This window comes from Rhinatrema bivittatum, chromosome 7 (genome assembly GCF_901001135.1).
Source record: "Rhinatrema bivittatum chromosome 7, aRhiBiv1.1, whole genome shotgun sequence".
Classification (NCBI taxonomy): domain Eukaryota; kingdom Metazoa; phylum Chordata; class Amphibia; order Gymnophiona; family Rhinatrematidae; genus Rhinatrema; species Rhinatrema bivittatum.
In genome coordinates, this window is record NC_042621.1 from 47,151,111 (window position 1) to 47,174,301 (window position 23,191).

General features: G+C 49.2%; 1 protein-coding gene across 2 annotated transcripts in view; it reads right to left on the bottom strand.

Moving 5' to 3' along the window:
* Positions 1–23,191, bottom strand: part of GAS8 (growth arrest specific 8) — a 147,716-nt gene that overhangs the window by 39,497 nt on the left and 85,028 nt on the right. For both annotated transcript variants that reach the window (XM_029608327.1, XM_029608328.1), the window contains 2 exons: positions 9,552–9,757; positions 6,471–6,638 (listed from right to left, as the gene is read on the bottom strand). In XM_029608327.1, coding sequence (XP_029464187.1) covers positions 6,471–6,638; positions 9,552–9,757 — 374 coding nt within the window. The remainder of the gene's footprint in view (positions 1–6,470; positions 6,639–9,551; positions 9,758–23,191) is intronic.

The following is a 23,191-nucleotide window of genomic DNA, read 5'->3' on the forward strand; positions in this document are numbered from 1 at the left end:
TCCCATGCCTGATAGGCCTATCTACGTCCACAGCAGGTATGCCATGTCCACCATCTGGGGATGGACAATAGTGGCAGGCTAATGTCGGTTCAAGACTATATATGAGTAACCTCAGTGAGTCGGTGGTCCCCGACTCCATTTTCTGGCTAGAGTGTATAAAGGAAAACTGGTTCTTACCTGCTAATTTTCGTTCCTGTAGTACCATGGATCAGTCCAGGCTCCTGGGTTTTGCCTACCCACCAGCAGTTGGAGACAGAGACATTTTGACCGACTCTGCCCTATACCCTGAGGTGCCACCTAGAGTCCATCAGTATTATTATTATTATTATTAATTAATTCTTATATACCGATGTTCCATGAGAACATATCACATCGGTTTACATTAGTTAACAAATATTCATTTAAAAATATTTGCATTTCCAAAATTAGAATGAAAAGAAGTAAATACAAAGTTTCATAATAAACTAATATAAACAAATAAAATAGTAAATAATTACTAAAAAAATTACTAAAAATTTAAACAGTTAAAGATGCAGAACAGTAAGAGCAGAGATAATATATGTAACTAAATATATAAGATAAAGGGGAAATATATACACTGTATCAAAGCAGAACACCTTAAAACCAATTAAACCAATTAACCACAACAACGTTATCTTCATCCCAGCCATGAGCCGGAGAGAAAAATCTTGTAACAAACACTTCCCGTTCACTAACCCCAAGTAGGAACAGAACCCTTGCGAACTTGGAAAACTTTGAAAGACTTGTCTGCAGAGAAGATAAAGAAGCACTGAACGAGTGGACTTTCCGTTACCTCTACGCTGAAAAAAGGCAGGACACTGGATTGATACGTGGTACTACAGGAAGGAAAATTAGCAGGTAAGAAACAATTTTCCTTTCCTTGTACGTACCCAGATCAGTCCAGACTCCTGGGATGTACCAGAGCTCACCTACGCGGGGTGGGACCCTGAGAGTCCCGCTCGAATCACACCTTCACCAAACCCCCGAGAATCTGGGGCCTGAACATCCAATCAGAAATGTCTAGCAAAGGTATGTAAAGACTTCCAATTAGCCGCCCTAAAATCTCTTGCGGCGAAACTTGCTGACACTCTGCCCACGAAGCTGCCTGCGAACAGGTAGAATGTGCTCGAAGACTGACTGGAAGCAGCCGGCCATGAAGCAGGTACACTGAACTAATAGCTTCCTTCAACCAGCGAGCGATCGTAGCCCTAGAGGCCTTGCAACTCCGATTGGGACCACTACACAGCACAAAAAGATGGCCCGACACACGGAAGTTATTGGTAACTTCCAAATAACGTAACAGTACAAGGCGTACATCTAGCTTCCTCAGATTCCTAGCTTGGGGGTCAGAGCGGTCCAAATCTGGAAAGGACGGGAGTTCCACCAACTGACTGAAGTGAAAGGAGGATACCACCTTTGGGAGAAAGATAAGAATGGTCCACAAGGAGACCCCCGTATCCGTAATTCTTAGAAAGGGCTCCCTGCAGGATAAGGCCTGGAGCTCTGACACCCGGTGAGCCGAGGAAATAGCCACAAGAAAAATCACCTTTAAGGTGAAGCACTTGTGTCCTCCGGTCAGGAATCCTTGTCCTTCGTGGAGCTTAAACTTGGTTCTCAGGGCTCAAATGGTGCCCGTTTTAAAGGCTCAAATGGTGCCGCACACAGAGCCCTGAGAACCAAGTTTAAGCTCCACGAAGGACAAGGATTCCTGACCGGAGGACACAAGTGCTTCACCCCTCGGAGAAATCGTGCCACATCCGGATGCTCGGACAAGGACACACCCTATATTTTACCAAGTAAACAACCAAGGGCAGCTATCTGTACCCGTAAAGAGCTACATGATAGGCCTTTAGCCAGGCCGGTCTGTAGGAAAGATAATATATCGGGCACCAGAGCATGAGCAGGTTCCACACTGTGTTCCGCACACCAAGACTCAAAGACCCCCCCCCCCCCCCCCCCCACACCCTGACATAGGCTAAGGAGGTAGAGGCCTTCCTGGAACGCAACAGAGTAGCTACTACCGCATCCAAATAACCCTTGTTCTTCAGTCTTTGCCTCTCAAAAGCCATGCCACGAGACAAAAGCAATCCACCTCTTCCAAACGGGCCCCTGACACAGAAGATTCGGAAGATCACGAAACCTCAGGGACCCTTCTACTGTCAGGTCGACGAGATCCACAAACCATGGTTGCCTCGGCCATTCCGGAGCTACTAGGATCACATCTGATGAATGAGCTGCGATGCGCCTTAGCACCTTGCCAATCAGAGGTCACGGTGGGAACACATACAGCAGGACGTGTCTTGGCCAAGCGAGAACCAGAGCGTCCACTTCTTCCACCCCTGGCTCCTGGCTTTGACTGAAGAAATGAGGGGCCTTAGCATTCCGGAAGGTCGCCATCAAATCGACCCCCTTGCTGCAAATAAGATGGAAAGCTTCCTCAGAGAGCTTCCACTCCCCGGGATCGAGACCATGACGACTGAGGAAATCAGCTTGAACGTTGTCCACCCCTGCGATATGAGAGGCTGCGATGCTGGCTAGGTGCTGTTCCTCCCAGCTTATCAACTGTTGGGCTTTGATCGCCACCGGCTGACTCTTGGTTCCTCCTTGGTGATTGATATAAGCCACTGCCGTCGCATTGTCCTGCAGAAGTGGGAGAAGAGCTTGCAGCACCTACCGCACTGTCCTGGTTTCCAGGCAATTGATTGACCACCGGGATTCTTCCAGTGACCATTGGCCTTGCACCGACTTGTTCTGGCAAACAGTTCCCCATCTAGAGAGACTGGTGTCTGTGGTGACGACCATCCAAGCATGAACCTCCAAGCTCACCCCCTGGCGCAAATTGTTTGAGAGGAGCCACCAATCGAGACTGAAATGCGCAGTGGATACCAGGTTCCACCAGGAAAGTAAGGCTGACTGAAGAGGTCTCATATGAGCAAAGGACCATGGAATCAGTTCCAAGGTAGAAGCCATTGAACCAAGGAAGCGCAAATAGTTCCAAACCCTGGGAAGACTGTGAGCTAGCAAGTCCCGAATTTGACCTCAGTGAGGAAAACCCTGCCTCGACGTGTGTCGAACAGAGCTCCCAGGAACTCCAATGATTGTGATGGAACCAATTGGCTCTTGGCCAAATTGACTACCTAACCCAGTGACCTCAGCAGATGAAGAATCTGGTCCACTACCGAGCGGCAAAGCGACTCCGACTTTGCCCGAATCAGCCAATTGTCCAGATAGGGATGGACCAACAGGCCTTCCTTCTGAAGCTCTGCTGCCACCACAATAATGACTTTGGTAAAAGGTCCTTTCTGCCGTGGCTAGCCCGAAAGGAAGAGCACAGAACTGAAAATGGTGACCGAGAATGGAGAACCGGAGGAATCGCTAGTGATCGGCCTGAATTCCAATGTGCAAATACGCATCCGTGAGGTCCAGCGATGCTAGAAACTCTCCCTTTCGTACTGATGCTATGACCTACTGCAGAGTATCCATGTGGAAGCAGAGCACTCGAAGACATCTGTTGACCCTCTTCAAATTGAGAATGGGCCGGAACGTGCCTTCTTTCATGGGTACCATGAAATAGATGGAATAGCGGCTCTTTCGCCGCTCTACAGGTGGAACTGGAACTATGGCTCTGAGATTGAGTAGGCACTGTAAGGTGTCCCATACTGCCTGATGCTTCTCCTTGTACGAGCACAGGGAAACAAGGAAGCAGTCGCGAGGGCACCGAGCAAAATCTAAAGTGTAGCCGTGTCTTATCACACTGAGGACCCACTGGTCCGATGTCAGCTTGGTCCATTCCTCATAAAACAGAGACAATCTGCCTCCTACCACTGGAACGGAGGAATGGACTGGCTTTACCTCATTGGGAAAGCTTAAGGCCTCCTGCATTTTGGGAGGTTTCATATCTACCAAATCGACGCTCTCGAAAGGACCAAGACCAGGGCTGTTGTCTGCCGACGATCGGGAGGACCGAAATCTCCGATTTCCCCAGAAACGAGACCGAGAGGACGGAAAGTTTCTCGGCTTGGACTTATCTTCCAGCAGACAATGGACTTTATTCTCCCCCAAAAAGAGTGAATCATGTCCTCTAAATCTTTCCCGAAGAGGAGCTTGCCCTTAAAAGGCAGGGAACCCAACTAGGCTTTGGAGGAGACATCAGACCAGTTCTGCAACCAAAGCAGCCTGCGGGCCGAAACAACTGAAACCATAGACCGGGTGGAGGTTTGTAGAAGATCATAAAGGGCATCCGCACTGTAGGCCACAGCAGCCTCAAGCCACCCCACTTGAACAACCTCCTCCTCCGACAGAGACGCGTTACTCTGCAATTGCTGTACCCAGCGAAGACCTGCTCTTAAGGAGAAACTGCTGCACATGGCAGCCCACACTCCAAGGGCAGACACCTCAAAAATCTTCTTGAGCTGGACTTCCAGCTTATGACCCTGGAGATCCTTGAGGGCCATCGCACCTGTCACTGGAATGTTGGTCTTCTTAGTAACAGCAGACACCGCCGCATCCACCTTAGGAACTCGGAGGAGATCCAAGGCTTCTTCTGGCAAGGGATAAAGTTTATCCATGACTTTGCTGATTTTCAGGCCCAAATCCGGAGTGTCCCACTCCCGAAACAACAAGTCCATGACCGAAAGATGAAAGGGAAAAAACCTGGTCGGACCTCGAAGACCCACCATAACCGGATCGATGGACCCCATCCTTGAGTCTTCTGGAGGGCAGTCAATGCCTAATTCTTCCAGAACCGTGGGGATAAAGTGTCCCAACTCGTCCCTCCTGAAGAGACGGACCACCTTAGGGTCATCTCCCTCTACCCGAAGGGGGCTCTAATTGAAAAAAGGATCTTGGTCGCCTTCAGGATCCGCCCCCTGAGGGGGCTTGCTCTTGAGATCCTGCTCCTCCGGTTCCGAAACCTCATCGGAGGAGTCCACCACCGGGCGAGACGAGGCGGTCCAAATGGGGCGCTTAGCCTTCTGGCCATCAGCCCCCTCCAAAGATCTGGCCCTCTTAGAACCCTTTTTGCCCGATTTGGCCACCTGCAGAACTGCACTGCTTGCTGAATGCCTCTTTGCGGACCTTCTAGCCTTGAATGCCTTGTGCAGTAGTAAAATAAAATCTGAGGAAAATGAGGAGGAAGAGGAGTCTGAAGCCCCCTCGGTGCTCTCCTCCACCGGCAGCATGGGCCTTTCCAGCAATACGCCCCCCCCCAGAGGCTGCCCACTGCAGGGGATAAAGGAGGGGGAGAACTACCTTCTCCCTCTGTAGTGCATGCCGCCGCCGCACAAAAAGCGGACAAAATGGCGTCGGGAACGGATCTGGCGGGGCAAGCCGCGATCACCCGAGACCTGCAGGCACTCTGTGTGGGCCTACACTGACATCCCCAGTGCCTCCTGAGCACCCTTCCCCCCCCCCCCCCCCCCCCCCCGGGGAGACATGCCAAGCAGAGCCCATCCCCAGGAAACGCGCGCATGGCCACACCACACAGCATGACTGATGAACTCCAGGACCGGTTGACTAAAGCAGCACAGCCTGCGGCGGTAAGTCAGCGACAGCGGCGGTAAGGCAGGGCCGGCAAAAAACGAGAGTCAAGCCCTACAGCAAGGCTCTGCACAAACCTTTCTTTTCTTTTCTTTTCTTTTGTTTTTTTACTGCAAACCTGAAGGCTCGGGTCCTGTCCTCTGGGGGTGAGTGAGCCGGGCTCCCCAGTATCACCCCCCAGTGCAATCAGAAGCACTGGGCAATGGGGTTCTCAACCCCTAGCACCCTCCGCCTCGAATACAAAGGGGGTTGGTCCCCACGAGACCTGCCAACCCCCTGGGAGGCTCCAACAACTGCTCTTCACTTCTTTTCTTATATATTTTTTTTAAGGCAAAGGAAAAAACCTAACTACCCTATCTGGCACTAAAACTAGTGTCCCTCTTTTTTTTTTCTGACTAACGTTCTGATTTGCACCTTCACCATCTGCTGGAGACAGAGAAATGCTGACGGACTGTAGGTGGCACCTCAGGGTATAGGGCAGAGTCAGTCAAAACTTATCTGTTTCCATCTGCTGGTGGGGAGGCAAAACCCAGGAGTCTGGACTGATCCGGGTATGTACAGGGAATCTATTTGTGTGGACTGGCCTGTCTACACAAAAATGAAAACAGTTTATGGCTCTAATCTGCAGGACTAAAGCAAATCATGTTCCCTGTGTAAAAGTTTTCTCCCCGATTCTAATAAGGTGCTTAAAGCATATTCCTGGATCAGCTCCAGAATGCCCCACATCCCCAGTACTCAGTGACACCTTTAATCTCCAAGTTCTGGCATCTTCAGTGTCTTTCACAATAAAATATAATTTTATCTTTCTGCACATGAAGCACATGCAACTGTCCGGGAGGTTACACAGGTGGATGTCGGCCCACAGCCTACCCTCCCTCCTGCAGGCGCTGTACAGATGGAGCAAAACTCACAGCCAGTAATGTTTTATCCTTCTTGTAGTTGGACAGTTGCCTCTGTAACTCGGCCACTTCCTCACGAGCCTTCTGCAGTGGCTCTATGAGCCTCTTGTTCTGCAGTTGAAGATCTGCCATCTCCTTCTCCAAGCGGTCCTCCCTCCTCTTCATCTCTTCCATCTGTTCCTGGGGTTGGATATAAAAAAAAACACCTCAGCAGAGGAGAGCACAGCACTTGCACATTTCAGCACAGCACCTGTACCTCTTTGCAGAGGGTAGCACAGCAGCACCTGCATGTCTCTACACATATCTGGGTGCATGTTTTCAAGTGACTGCAGTGATCGCAGAGCAACGGAGACACCTGTTTGTAACTTTTGGAAACTGATGTAGTCCCTGCAGTGAGCTCTAAGGATAAGAAAGTACATATCCTGTGTTGTGTATCTGACCTTGGTGACAGGAAATAGAGACCATGCAGTGATATATCTATGCCAGGCCCTCCTACAGTTTCTCATTGAGTGTTGGTGCATGAAGGTAGGGGCGCAGTAGCTGACCTACCTTTGATGTATACCATACTATATGTATACCTAGTGAGAGCAAGGGGTAGGATTATTGATGGTTTTATTATATATTGTTTTAATAATGATGCATGTTAATGCTTTCTCTAAACTGGTCTGAGTCTCGTGTTTTGATGAAAAAGGCGATATTAAAAAACGAAATGCAGAGAGCCAGTCTGCGGCCTTTCACAGGTGGATAGGGCTGCATGGTGCTGTACATATGATGAACCTATCTTATGTCCCTCATAGATTTGCATGGTCCCACAATGCTGTACGTGTGGAAGACTTATCCTGTGGTCCCTCATAAGTCACTGAAGCCCCATGGTGCTGTACTTGTGAGGCACACATTCTGTGGCCTCTTATCAGGTGACAGGAACCTGAAGTGCTATATATATGACAGACCTGTCCAGTGGCTCCTTATGGGCTGGTGGGGCCCTGCAGTGCTGTATGCATGACAGATCTGTCTGTGATCCCTAAATGCATTGGCTGGGTCTCATGTTGCTGTAGGGTGATGGACCCATCTTGTGGCCCCTCAGCTTTACTAGGCCCTGAGGTACTGTACATATGACAGCCCTGTGGTGTGGCCCAGCGATGTGATGCCTTGACTATCACAACTCTGGGCCAGATTATTGAGGGGGATAGAGTGCTGTATATATGATGGACCATAGAATGACCCTGTGGTGTGGTACCTTGAGTAAATTGATGAGTGCCAGGTTACTGAGTGAGATAGGGTGCTGAATTTGTGATGAACCAGTGGAGAGACCCTATGGTATGGTACCTTGAATGAATTGATTAGTGCCAGATTACTGAAGGTGACAGAGTGCTGTATGTGTGATGGACCCATGGTATGATACCTTGAGAAAACTGATGAGAGCCAGGTTATTGAAAGGGGATAGAGTGCTGAATATGTGATGGACCCATGGAGAGGCCCTGTGTTGTGATACCTTGAGGGAACCAATGAGTACCAGGTTATTGAGGGGGATAGGGTTGCTGTATGTAATAGGAATCTGTGGAGTGGCCCTGTAGCATGGTACCTTGAAGGAATTGATGAGTGCCAGGTTACTGAGGGGGATAGGATTGCTGTATATGTGATGGGACTGTGGAGTGGCCCTGAAGTGTGGCACCTTGAGGGAATTGATGAGTGCCAGGTTATTGAGCGGAATAGGGTTGCTGTATATGATAGGAATCTGTGGAGTGGCCCTGTAGCGTGGTACCTTGAGAGAATTGATGAGTGCCAGGTTATTGAGGGGGAAAGGGTGCTGTATATGTGATGGAACGGTGGAGTGGCCCTGTAGCGTGGTACCTTGAGGGAATTGATGAGTGCTAGGTTATTGATGGGGGCTAGGGTTGCTGTATATGTGATGGAACTGTGGAGTGGCCCTGAAGTGTGGTACCTTGAGGGAATTGATGAGTGCCAGGTTATTGAGGGGGATAGGGTTACTGTATATTTATTTATTTATTTATGATTTTTATATACCGACATTCAATAAGAGATATCACATCAGTTTACAATAAGGTACAGAAGGTATGATAGGAATCTATGGAGAGGCCCTGTAGCGTGGTACCTTGAGAGAATCGATGAGTGCCAGGTTATTGAGGGGGATAGGGTTGCTGTATATGTTAGGGATCTGTGGAGTGGCCCTGAAGCGTGGTACCTTGAGGGAATCGATGTTTACCAGGTTATTGAGGGGGATAGGGTTGCTGTATATGTTAGGGATCTGTGGAGTGGCCCTGAAGCATGGTACCTTGAGGGAATCGATGTTTACCAGGTTATTGAGGGGGATAGGGTTGCTGTATATGTTAGGGATCTGTGGAGTGGCCCTGAAGCGTGGTACCTTGAGGGAATTGATGTGTGCCAGGTTATTGAGGGGGATAGGGTTGCTGTATATGTTAGGGATCTGTGGAGTGGCCCTGAAGCGTGGTACCTTGAGGGAATCGATGTTTACCAGGTTATTGAGGGGGATAGGGTTACTGTATATTTATTTATTTATTTATGATTTTTATATACCGACATTCAATAAGAGATATCACATCGGTTTACAATAAGGTACAGAAGGTATGATAGGAATCTATGGAGAGGCCCTGTAGCGTGGTACCTTGAGAGAATCGATGAGTGCCAGGTTATTGAGGGGGATAGGGTTGCTGTATATGTTAGGGATCTGTGGAGTGGCCCTGAAGCGTGGTACCTTGAGGGAATCGATGTTTACCAGGTTATTGAGGGGGATAGGGTTGCTGTATATGTTAGGGATCTGTGGAGTGGCCCTGAAGCATGGTACCTTGAGGGAATCGATGTTTACCAGGTTATTGAGGGGGATAGGGTTGCTGTATATGTTAGGGATCTGTGGAGTGGCCCTGAAGCGTGGTACCTTGAGGGAATTGATGTGTGCCAGGTTATTGAGGGGGATAGGGTTGCTGTATATGTTAGGGATCTGTGGAGTGGCCCTATAGCGTGGTACCTTAAGGGAATTGATGAGTGCCAGGTTATTGAGGGGGTTAGGGTGCTGTTTATGTGATGGAAGTGTGGAGTGGCCCTGTAGTGTGGTACCTTGAGGGAATTGATGAGTGCCAGGTTATTGAGGGTGATGTCATTGTAGTAGTTCTTGATGTCACTGAAGGCTTTCTCGTGGTTCTTCATCAGCGTATTTATCTGCCCATTTTTCCTCTCCTCAATCTCATGAATTTCAGTCTTGCGCCGCAGATCCTGTTCATCCCGTAGCATGCGCATCTTCTTGTCATACTTCATTTCGATTTCTGCAGTAAGATGGAGGTTGGATGGATGAGAAGTTCAATAAAGAATTGCCACAGTTGGGTTATTTTTGCTATGAAATCCTACAACTGATCTTGTCCTCTCCATAGCTACAACACATGATAATGCAGCCCTATTCTATATGAAATCTCATAGCAAGCACAAGGAATAATGGCAAAATAGACTGGCACCGCCAGAGACACTACAAGGAGGGCAATCTATGCCTTGAGCAGAGTGGGAAGTCCTAGTAAAAGAAACTCTGTGGAAGAGATCACTGGGGAAAATATAAGGTCATGCAAAACCTGACAACACATTTCAGTATTCTACTCGATAGCTTTTTGGTGACATACAAAACATACAACACTGTCTGGTCTCAAGGAATAAGCTTTGAAGGGACAAGTCCAAGCTCCCATGGCCCCAGCAAGCTGGTACGGTATATGTCACTTTCCTGGGAAAGCAGGCCGATGATACCAAATAATGTTTTATTCTCATGGCAAAGACTTTGGGCAAAAGGAAAATTGGTTCTTACCTGCTAATTTTAGTTCCTATAGTACCATAGATCAGTCCAGACTCTTGGGTTTTGCCTCCCCTCCAGCAGATGGAGGCAGAGACGTTTTGACTGACCCTGCCCTATACCCTGAGGTGCCACCTACAGTCCGTCAGTATTACACTGTATCCAAGCAGAACATTTTAAAACCAACATAACCAACATAACTACTTTAATTTGAATTTTATCCCCACAAGCACCAGGGGAAGAAAAACCCTGCAACACACACTTCCTGTTCACTAACCCCAAGTTAGTGAGGAGAACCCGTGAAAAACTTTGAAAACTAGTCTGCAGAGAAGATAAAGAAGTACTAAACGAGTGGACTCTCCGTTATTCCAACGCTGAAATGGGCAGGACTGTGGACTGATCCGTGGTACTACAGGAATGAAAATTAGCAGGTAAGAACCAATTTTCCTTTCCCTGTACATACCCGGATCAGTCCAGAATCCTGGGATGTACCAGAGTTCTCCTACGTGGGGTGGGACCCTGTGTTGCGGAGCGCTCGGAGAGCGATCCCACTTCCTGAGAGATGTGTGTCCTTGGGCCGCGGCTCGACCCCAGAGGATTCCGAAGAGGGCCGCGGGAGGCATGGCATGCCCGAGCATGGGTTGGACGGAAGCAAGACTGGAGTGATGACCAGGCGACAGGCCCTCCTCTGGACCTGCACGCTTCGGAAGACCCAACAACGCAATGTTGGTCTTGTGAACAGTCCTCCGACCGTTCCCAGCCCTTTCGGACCTGCTGCAGGGTACGGCACGAAGCGGCAGGCCGGATGGAGGCCAGGACAGTGAAGACTGGAACATAGATTCAGACGAGACTCAGAAGCAGGGTACTGGAAGTGCAGACGAAGACTCAGAGACAAGATACTGGGCGTGCTGATGTAGACTCAGAAGCAAGGTACTGGGAGTGCAGAGGTGAACTCAGAAGCGAGGTACTGAAGATGCAGAGGTAGATTCAGAAGCGAGGTACTGAAGATGCAGAAGTAGATTCAGAAGCGAGGTACTGAAGATGCAGAGGTAGATTCAGAAGCGAGGTACTGAAGGTGCAGAGGTAGACTCAGGAACAAGGGCTGAAGGAAGACATGGGCACTGTCCCTCAGGGCGCCCCGCTCAGACCACCTCCGGGACTGAGTCAAGGGCCACCCTGTCCCACGCGTCCCCCAACACTGCCTTGGAGGGCAGGTCACGGACCACGCTGAGAACAGGAGAATGCAGGAGAGATCCAGGCAAGGAGAACTCCGATGCTGGGATACTGACATCCGAAGCCCCATCGGCTGGCAGGAAGGGAAGCTCCAAAGCACAGGGACAAATCCCACCTGTTGGCCACTCCAGGGCCCAACAGGCCAGAAGGCTCAGGAGCCAGACGAAGACAAAGGGCAGAACATCTGGGACTGGATTAGGAACTGGATCAGGCACCGACATCAAGGCAACAGGGAAGAAGCAGGTTTGCTGCACACCGGCAGCCAAGGTAGGATTGCTGCACACCGGCAGCCAAGGCAGGTAACAGGGTCAGGAACAAGGACTTCTCAGAGACTTAGAAACGAGGTACATGGCTTGCATCACAGAGGGCCCTACTCAGCCCGCCCCGAAGGCTGGTCATGGACCACGACGTGACTTGCCGCGAGGTACCAGGACATTGGAAGACACAGGATCAAGGTGCTAGCTTTCAAGAGATTCAAGAGCAAGGTACTTAGCTTTCAGGCGAGTTTCAGGATCAAGGTACAAGGGTTGTATTATCTGGGCTGGACCATGGATACCGGATTAGAAATCAGACCTCAAGGCAGGAACAGGAACAAGCAAACATCAGGACTGGAACAACTGGAAACATCAGGACTGGAACAACTGGACAAGAAGCTCCGACAGAGAACATGGAACACTGGACCTTGCAGAAGGCTGGAACACAGGCAGCTCCTGGAACGAGGATCTCAGGAGTGACCAACTCCTTGCGAAGGCAAAGACAGACTGAACGCAGAGCCCTTTAGTAGCGCTGAAGTGGACTACACCCAGGGAGGGGTCAGCAGGGGGCCACACCTGGCTGAACCTTGAAGAGGAGCAGAGAGGCGGCGCTCGCGCCCTAGGAGACTGGAGAGAAGAGAGAGAGCTGGGTTGTTGGTGGCGTTCCCAGCCACGTGGAAGCCCAAGGAGAAGCAGACGAACATAGGGGCAGCCCTACCCTGAAGCTGGAGAGATGGCAGGCTGCTGGAACGGCTCCCGGCCAGACGAATGAAGCAGGGGAGCAGGAAAGGTAAGGCCGGCTGCAGGAAGCTGCAGGCTCCGGCAGGGACGGCCTCCCTGCCGGCCAAGGACCCGGGCAGCCATACAGGCACCGGCAGGGACGCCCTCCCTGCCGGCTGAGGACCCCGGGATCGTCGGCAACACGCTGGGGAACACAGGAGCAGCAGCGGGGGTCCTGACCACGAGGGAGAGCTCGCGGGGGATTGGCCCCGTTGCATGAAGCAGAAGGCAGCCGGGGAGGAGCCCGGATGCCACCAAGGGACCGCCGCGGCGGCGGCGTCAGCGGCCCGGCTGGCCGCGTGGGGGTAAGAGCCTGCCCGCGCTCCTCGCGGGCAGGATTGTAACACCCTGAGAGTCCCTTTCGGATCACACCTTCACAAAACCCCCAAATCCTGGGGCCTCAACATCCAATTGGTAATGTCTAGCAATGGTGTGCAAAGATTTCCAAGTAGCCACCCTACAAATCTCTTGCGGTGAAATTTGCTAACACTCTGCCCACGAAGCTGCCTGCAAATGGGTAGAATGCACTCGAAGGCCGACTGGAAGCGGCCGGCCATGAAGCAGGTACACTGAACCAATAGCCTCTTTCAACCAGTGGGCGATGGTAGCCCTAGACGCCTTTTGCCCTCTTTTGGGACCATTCCACAGCACAAAAAGATGGTCCGACATGTAGAAGCTATTCGCAATGTCCAAATAACGCAACAGAATCTGGCGCACGTCTAACTTCCTCAGATCTCCAGACTGTGGTTCAGAGCGGTCCAAGTCTGGAAAGGATGGGAGTTCCACCGACTGATTCAAATGAAAGGAGGAAACCACCTTCGGGAGAAAGGAAGGATCCATCCGCAAAGAGACTCCCGTATCAGTAATTCTTAAAAAGGGCTCCCTGCAGGATAATGCCTGAAGCTCTGACACCCAGCGAGCTGAGGAAATAGCCACGAGAAAAAACACCTTTAACGTAAGATCTTTTAGCGTCGCCCTCTTCAGAGGCTCAAATGGCGCTGCACACAGAGCTTTGAGAACCAAATTTAGGCTCCACGAAGGACAAGGATTCCTGATTGGCGGACGCAAATGTTTTGCCCCTTGGAGAAAACGCGCCACGTCCGGATGCGCAGCTAAGGCTACACCTCGTGTCTTACCCCAGAAACAACTGATGGCTGCTACCTGTACCCTTAGAGAGCTGCATGATAAGCCTTTAGCCAGGCCGACTGGTAAGAAGGACAAGATATCCAACACCAAAGCCCAAGTAAGGTTCACCCCGTGCTCAACGCAGCATGACATAGGCCAGAGAGGTTTTCCTTGACTACAAAAGGGTAGCCACAACCGCGTCTGAATAGCCTTTGCTCTTCAGACACTGCCTCTCAAAAGCCAGGCTGCTAGACAAAAGCGATCTGCCTCTTCCAAATAAATGGGCCCTTGACGTAGAAGGTTTGGGAGGTCCCGAAGCCTGAGGGGACCTTCCACCGTTAGGTTGACAAGATCCGCAAACATTGGACATCTTGGCCATTCCGGAGTTACCAGAATCACCTCTGATGGGTAAGCTTCTATGCGTCACAGCACCTTGCCGATCAGAGTCCAAGGCGGGAAAACATACAGCAGGACGTTCTTTGGCCAGGTGAGAACCAAGGCATCCACTCCATCTGCTCCTGTCTCCCTGCGTCGACTGAAGAAGCGAGGAGCTTTGGCATTCCGGAATGTTGCCATCAAGTCTATGCTTGGCCTGGGCTACTTGTTGCATAAGATGTTGAATGCCTTTTTGGAGAGCTCCCACTCCCCGGGATCTAGATGGTGGCGACTGAGAAAATCGGCTTGCACATTGTGGGTCCCGGTGTTGTGAGAGGCTGCAATGCTGACTAGATGTTGTTCCGCCCAGCTTATCAACTGCTGAGCCTCAATCGCCACTGGCTGGCTTTTGGTTCCTCCCTGGCGATTGATATAAGCCACTGCGGTCACATTGTCGGACAGAACCTCTTGGCGAGATTGACTACCCAACCGAGCGACCTCAATAGCCAAAGGATCCGGCGAACTGCAGAGCAACAGCGAGACTCCGACTTCGTTCAGATCAGCCAGTCGTCCAGGTACGGATGAACTAGGAATCCTTCCTTCCGGAGTTCTGCTGCCACCACAATCATCACCTTGGTAAAGGTTCTGGGTGCCGTGGCAAGCCCGAAAGGCAGAGCACAGAACTGAAAATACTCTCCCAGGATGGAAAACCTCAGGAATTTCCGATGATCGCCACGGATTCCGATGTGCAAGTAAGCTTCGGTGAGATCCAGAGACGTGAGGAATTCCCCCTTGTGCACCGAAGCAATGACCGATCTTAGGGTCTCCATGCGAAACCACAGAACTCAAAGGCATCTGTTGACCCTCTTCAAATCGATAATGGGCTGGAAGGTGCCCTCTTTCTTTGGCACCACAAAGTAAATGGAATAGCAGCCTTTCCGCCATTCTGCAGGAGAAACTTGAACAATGGCTCCAAGCTTGAGAAGGCACTGTAATGTGTCCCGCACCGCCCGATGCTTCTCTTCATACGAGCATGGGGAGATGAGAAAGTGGTCTCGAAGGCGCCGAGCAAAATCTAAAGCGTCGGACATCAATTTGGTCCATTCCTCATAAAACAGAGACAACCTGCCTCCTACCACTGGTACAGAGGAATGGACCGGCCTCGCTTCATTAGGAGGGCTTAACTCCTCCTGCAGACTGGGGGATCCCCGTTCTACTGAAAGGACTGGGACCAGGACTGTTGTCTGCCCGAGTTCTGCCTAAATGAAGAGCCTGAAGACCGGGAAGACCGGAATCTCCGATTCCCATGGAAGCGTGACCGAGGAGGAAAGGAACCCCTCGTCTTGGGCCTATCCTCCGGTAGCCGATGGACCTTGTTCTCACCCAAGGATTGAATCATGTCCTTCAAGTCCTTTCCAAAGAGTAGCTTGCCCTTAAAAGGCAGAGAGCCCAGCTGAGCTTTGAAGGAAACATCTGCTGACCAACTGCAGGATTTTGCACCTCCACCATTTGCTGAGAAAAGAAAAATACTGATGGACTGTAGGTGGCACTTCAGGGTATAGGGCAGAGTCAGTCAAAAGCTCTATGTCTTCATCTGCTGGAGGGGAGGCAAAACCCAGGAGTCTGGACTGATCCGGGTACATCAGTCTGGGAAAGTGCAGTTCCCAGTTGAGGGGATGTCAGAGAGAAAGGAAGCAGGTGTGTTCAGATGGTTCAAAAGCATCTACAGAAAGGAGCTATCTTGAAATGTCAGGAAAGTTTATTGTACCAATTCAGTTGTCAGGCAGGCTGGTCTTGCAAAGGTTAAGGCAATATAATCATTTCATAATCACAGTACTATAAGTCCCCCAACATGGGCTGTGTTTCGCATTGGCTGTAAGGGGAGGGACAGAAAAGGAGATCCCTAGGATCTTAAACAATTATGAAACATTGTATCTACGTATGTATCTTCACATATTTGGAAAGGCAAAACAGAAAGTGTATGGATCTTTAGAAGCGTGTGTGGATGGCGTACCAGGAATAAATTCCTAGTGGATTTATTCCTTAGTGTACTTCTGTCCTCCACTTGTTTGTTGGTTTAGAGAGAAAGGAAGCGATATCAAACTATCACTCTATAATTAAAGATTTGAAACAAATATATAATAAATGAAGTGGACTATCTCATAAATGGATCTCAAACCAGAGGCCCATTCTAATCATAGAATTCCATGTCTAAAGTTCTTGATCCCAATAATTTTTAATGCACAATCCAGATGCCCACATCCAGCTCAGTCTTATTTGCAGGAAGACCCAGATCAAGAGCAGCAGCCTATGCCAGCATGCTCAGGTGGACAGCCCATTCTGATTTACGTACCCACACAGCAAGGAGGTATGTGTGTGCCAATATGGAATGTAAATGTGCAAAGTCTGCAGGCATTTCTGTTCCTCCATGAACCAACTGAAAATAAGGCATCTGGCTTCCCTGCTCAACAAATGCCATGATGCATCCAGTTGTGCTTATCACCCACAGCAGGTCTCGGGCACATTGTCTTTGGAGACTGTCTATGTAAGCCCAATAAAAGGCATCAGGAGAAAGAAAAGAAAATTAGGTCTTACCTTTGATAATTTTTGTTCCTGTAGTACCAAGGATCAGTCCAGACTCCTGGGTTTTGCCTCCGCACCAGCAGATGGAGACAGAGCAAGATTTGACTGGCTCTGCCATATATACCAGGGTGCCACCCACAGTCTGCCAATATTACGTAATGTCAAAGCAGAATGACTCCCAAACAAACTAACTATATACAGGAATCGAAACCTGAAAATGGATTACTGACCCAAACAATAAACCAGACCCGTTAAAAGAGGATAAAAACGGAAGAATACCGCAGATCAGAGGAAAACAAATGCAGAAGCAGCGGACTCTCCCTTACCTTTATGCACACAGTGGGCAGGACTCTGGACTGATCCTTGGTACTAAAAGAACAAAAATTATCAAAGGTAAGACCTAATTTTCTTTTCCCTGTACGTACCGGATCAGTCCAGACTCCTGGGATATACCAGAGCTTGCACTTAACATAAGAACATGCCATTCTGGGTCAGACCAAGGGTCCATCAAGCCCAGCATCCTGTTTCCAACAGTGGCCAATCCAGGCCATAAGAAGCTGGCAAGTACCCAAAAACTAAGTCTATTCCATGTTACCGTTGCTAGTAATAGCAGTGGCTATTTTCTAAGTCAACTTAATTAATAGCAGGTAATGGACTTCTCCTCCAAGAACTTATCCAATCCTTTTTTAAACACAGCTATACTAACTGCACCAACCACATCTTCTGGCAACAAACTCCAGAGTTTAATTGTGCATTGAGTGAAAAAGAACTTTCTCCGATTAGTTTTAAATGTGCCATATGCTAACTTCATGGAGTGCCCCCTAGTCTTTCTATTATCTGAAAGAGTAAAAAACCGATTCACATCTACCCGTTCTAGACCTCTCATGATTTTAAACATCTCTATCATATCGCCCCTCAGCCATCTCTTCTCCAAGCTGAAAAGTCCTAACCTCTTTAGTCTTTCCTCATAGGGGAGCTGTTCCATTCCCCTTATCATTTTGGTCGCCCTTCTCTGTACCTTCTCCATCGCAATTATATCTTTTTTGAGATGCGGTGACCAAAATTGTACACAGTATTCAAGGTGCGGTCTCACCATGGAGCGATACAGAGGCATTATGACATTTTCCATTTTATTCACCATTCCCTTTCTAATAATTCCCAACATTCTGTTTGCTATTCAAGGTGCGGTCTCACCATGGAGCGATACAGAAGCATTATGACATTTTCATTTACGTGGGATGGGATCCGGAGAGGCCCGCTCTTAACACACCTGCTCTGAAATTCTCCCCCCCCCCCCCCCCTCGGATCCTGGACATCCAGTCTGTAATGTCGCACAAAAGTATGCAAAGTCTTCCAAGTTGCTGCCCTGCAAATCTCCTGTGGTGAAACCTGATGACACTCTGCCCAGGAAGCCGCCTGAGAGCGTGTGGAATGTGCCTTAAGCCCTGGGCTGACCACAAAGCAAATAGGCAGAATTTATGGCCTCTTTCAGCCACCGTGCGATCGTGGTCTTGGATGCCCTATTACCCCGCTTTGGACCATTCCAGAGAACAAAGAGATGATCAGAGATTCTAAAATTGTTGGTAACTTCCAGATAACGCAGCAGTGCCCTGCAGACATCCAGCTTTCTCAAATCCTTGGAAAGAGGATCCGACCTATCCAGATCGGAAAACGAGGTAAGTTCCACCAACTGATTCAAATGAAAGGAGAAAACTACCTTCAGAAGAAAAGACGGTACCGTGCATAAACTAACCCCAGAATCAGAAATCCTCAAGAAGGGTTCCCGGCATGACAACGCCTGTAGTTCAGAAACTCGACGCACCGATGAAATTGCCACCAGAAATACCACTTTCAATGTAAGGTCTTTCAGAGTAGCGCTCTTCAATGGCTCAAAAGGGAGCGCGCACAAAGCCTTGAGATCCACATTCAAATTCCAGGATAGACAAAGAGAACGCACTGGTGGACGTAAATGCTTTGCTCCTCTAAGAAAACGAGAAACACCAGGGTGCGCAGCCAAAGGTACCCCACCTATGGACCCACACAAGCAGCCTAAAGCTGCCACCTGTACTCTCAAGGAACTACAGGACAAGCCCTTCGCTAAACCACCCTGCGGGAATCCCAGGATATTGGACACCGACGCCTAGGTGGGAACAATCCTATGAGCAATGCACCATGTCTCAAATACCTTCCAAACACGCACATAAGACAAAGAAGTCGAAGCTTTGCGTGATCTCAGTAGAGTAGTCACCACCGCGTCAGAGTAACCTCTATCCTTCAAACGTCGCTTCTCAAAAGCCATGCCGCTAGAGAAAAGCGATCGACCTGGTCGAAACAGACGGGCTCCTGATGAAGCAGGTTCGGAAGGTGCGGAAACTGCAACGGACCTTCTACCGCGAGATTGACCAGATCCGCAAACCACGGCCAGCGAGGCCACTCGGGAGCCACCAGGATCACATCCGCCAAGGAGGAAACACATAAATCAAGCCCGTTGTCGGCCATGGCAGAACAAGAACGTCCACGCCCTCCGCGCCTGTGTCTCTGCGATGCGCAAAGAAGCGTGGATACTTGGCATTTTTGAACATCACCATCAGATCCATGCAAGGCATGCCCCATCTGCCGTAGATGAGTTGAAAGGCTCTGTCCACCAGTTCCCACTCTCCGGGGTCGATCTGATTTAGACTTAGAAAATCCGCGTGTACGTTGTCGACCCCTGCTATGTGGGAGGCGGCTATGCTGGCCAGGTGTTGTTCCGCTCACTCGACTAACAAACGAGCTTCCAATGCTAACGGATGACTTTTGGTTCCTCCCTGATGATTGATGGAGGCTACCGTGGTCGCATTGTCTGACAGCACTCTGACCGACTTCCCCTGAACCAGAGGAAGAAAGGCCCGCAATGCTTGGTGAACCGCTCTGGTTTCCAGATGATTTATCGACCACTGAGACTCCTCCTGAGACCATACCCCCGTACCGATTTATGTAAACAAACCACTCCCCAACCAGAAAGGCTGGCATCCGTGGTGACTACTGTCCAATCCGGCACCACCAAGGGAACGCCCCGGCGCAGATTGCCCGAGACCAGCCACCAATCCAAACTGGAGCGAGCGGACTCCATCAACGGCAGAGGGCGATGGAACTGCTCGGAAACTGGACTCCATCGAGAAAGCAATGCAGATTGTAAGGGCCTCATGTGAGCGAAGGCCCATGGGACCAGTTCCAAAGTTGAGGTCATGGAACCTAGAACTTGCAAGTAGTCCCAGACTCTCGGAGGATGCTTGGTTAACAAGGTCCGCACTTCGGTCCAACGTCAGAAAAACCTTCCCCCTGCCGGTCCATTCCTCGGTACCGAAGGTAGGGGGCAGACTGTCTCTGTTTTACGAGGAATGGGCCACCATCACGTCGGACCAATGGGTGTTCTCTGTGGGAGGAGGAGGAATAGCCTAGTTGTTAGAGCAGTGGGCTATGAACCAATAGACCAGGGTTCAAGTCACTTCACCCTCTATTGCCTCAGGTACAAAACTTAGATTGTAAGCCCTCTGGGGATAGAGAAATACCTACAGTACCTGAATGTAAACCGATGTGATATCTCAGATCGAATGTCGGTATATAAAAATAATAAATAAAATAAATAAATAAATCATTGCGCAGCTTTTCCACCGGAGATGGTCTGGGAAGTACCTGGCGTGCCGAAATGCCGTCCATGAAAAGGCTGCGACCAGGCTTCCTGCTTGCCCGTATCCTGGCAGAAGGAAGAAGTGGGCGCTCATGCCGGTCGAGATCTACGACCTCCTCGAAACCAGGACCTAGAAGAAAAAGTTCCTCTGGACCGTGTTCTGTCCTCTGGCAGGCGGTGAACCTTATTCTCGCCCAATGACTGAATCATGTCCTCCAGTTCCTTTCCAAAAAGCAGCTTGCCTTTAAATGGTAAAGAACCCAACCGGGATTTGGAAGACCCGTCCACAGACCAGTTCAGTAACCACAACAATCTCAGAGCCGAAACAGCCGAGACCATGGAATGAGCAGAGGTCCTCAAAAGATCATAGAGAGCATCCATACTATAAGCCACCACTGCTTCGAAGCGGCTGGCTTGTCGAGCTTCTTCCTCCATAAGCTCTCATTGGCTAGCAGTTGCTGCACCCAGCAGAGCCCTGCTCTGAGCGCAAAATTGCTACACATCGCCACCCTGACTCCCAGGGCGAAAACCTCAAAGATCTTCTTAAGCTGCAGCTCTAGTTTGTGATCCTGTAGGTCCTTGAGGGCTGTGGCCCCCGTAACCGGAATAGTAGCTTCTTCGTGACCGCAGAAACTGTTGCATCCACCTTCGGGACTCGAAGAACCTCCAAGGTCTCTTCCAGAAGAGGATAAAACTTATCCATTGCCTTTGTCACCTTTAACCCCAAATCTGGGGTATCCCATTTCCAGAAGAGTAAGTCCGTAGCAGAGCTGTAGGGAGGCCCCTCAGGCCCAATAACACTGGATCCATGGAGCCTAGGCATGACTCAGCAGGAGGCGCCTCAATCCCTAACTCACTCAAAATGGCCGGAATGAGAGGCCCCAGTTCCTCTCTGCGGAACAGGCAGACCACCTCCAGGTCATCGCCCTTGGCGATGTGGCTCTGCCGATCAGCCCCCTGCTGTTGATCCCCATCACCCTCTACCCCCCTCGGGGCAGGGTTGGAACATCCGGCTCCTCTTGATCTGGGACTCAGAGGCTGAATCCGACTCCCCTGGTGGCGATATAGACCCTAAGGGCCACTTTGCTTTGGAAGACCCCCCCCGTGTTCCGCCGAAAGGTGCCACAGCTGCCTACAAAACTAGGGGGGATGGCCCCATCGGGACCTGCCAACCCCCTGGGAGGCTAGAGACCTTCAGCCGGCTGATTTCTTCTTACTTTTTTTTTTTTTAAACAACCAACTTAAATAACCAACCTAAGTCCTGTCTACTTTTATATTCCTTTTTTTTTTAAAGAATCAGTACAGACTGAGTGTTGCACCCGTGCCATCTGCTGGAGACAGAGTAATACTGGCAGACTGTGGGTGGCACCCTGGTATATATGGCAGAGCCAGTCAAATCTTGCTCTGTCTCCATCTGCTGGTGCGGAGGGAAAACCCAGGAGTCTGGACTGCTCCGGTACGTACAGGGAATGCAGTGTTTGGCCATTCTCTGACCCAGCACTAGTTGAGCAAACTCACTCCAATCACCACTTGCAGAGCTATTAGGTTGTAGTGTTAATTTGAAAAGTGTGACAGGGCTCTGTTACTGTTGCTGTTCTAGGACAGCAGGCTTCTAATTGGGACCATCTGGATAGAGATTCTTGCTAGAGTGATATCATGGGATGCAAACCAAGAGAAATCTTTAGCAGGTGTATTCAGCAAGATGTATCTCCCACTGAATGTACTTAGGTTTAGTTATCTGGGTAAACTTAGTCAGATAACCTAACTGGCTAGTTAAGGAAAAAATATTTTAAAGTGTAGGCAGGCATGACAATTCCCCCACCCAGCCATCTATGTACAACAATATCAGGGCTAGTGTCCAATCTCCCATGGCAGCCTGAGGCACCAGTAGATATTTCAATTCAAATCAAGTTTCGGGCTCCTCCCTACCAGTGATATGATACAACTCTAGTTGTTGTGGTCAGTATGGGGAGGGGGCAAGGGGAGTTTGGCAGAGTGGCAGTGAAATGTCAATTTGTTGTGAGGGAGAGTGGGGTAGGGGAGGTAGGGGCCCAGAGCTTAGTTTGAATTACCTTGGGGGGGGGGGGGGGTGCCTTGGGCCGCCATGGCCAACTACTTATTTTCAATTAATTTGGCAGATTGAGGGGTTGGGGGTGGAATTTATTTATTTTATTTTTTTTAAAATCTTTATTTATAAGTTTTTAAACTGAATGTACATATACGAAAGATATCATACTGAAACATTGTCATAATATCTCATTAACTAAATATATTCTTAAACATAATTTCTTTTACAATCAGTATAAGGTAAACATAATCTTAAAGGAAATAATAAGACATTGAATTAGTTATGAATGAAATTTTAAAAGGAAAGTAGAGTTTTCACACTCATCTAGGAAACTAAAGCAACAGTTCTTCATAATTACATTCACTCATTGGTGCCTTTTACCGGGTGTGAGTCTAGAAATGCTTTTAACGCTGTGACTTCATAAAAAAGACATTTTTTGTCTTCATGCCATATTTCGTATTTGCAAGGGTATCGAAGATAATACTTTACCCCTCTCAACATACATTCACTTTTTAAAGCGAGAAATTCTCTTCGACGTAGTTGTGTGCATCTTGATAAATCGGGGTATACCCAGATTTTCTGGCCATGAAATTTCTGATCCCTATTACATAGAAATAAACGTAATATTGTATCCCTTTCTGGTGGAAATAGGCATGAGACAAATAAAGTTTCCCTCTCTGATATCTCTGACTCTAATGACATTTCTATGATCTCTGACAGGTTCATAGATTGTTCTAGTTGTTTGTCCCTCTTTAAAGTTTTACTAGGAATATAATATATTTTCCCAAAAGCAGGAATCGCCTGTTCAGGAATCTTTAATATCTGCATCAAATATTC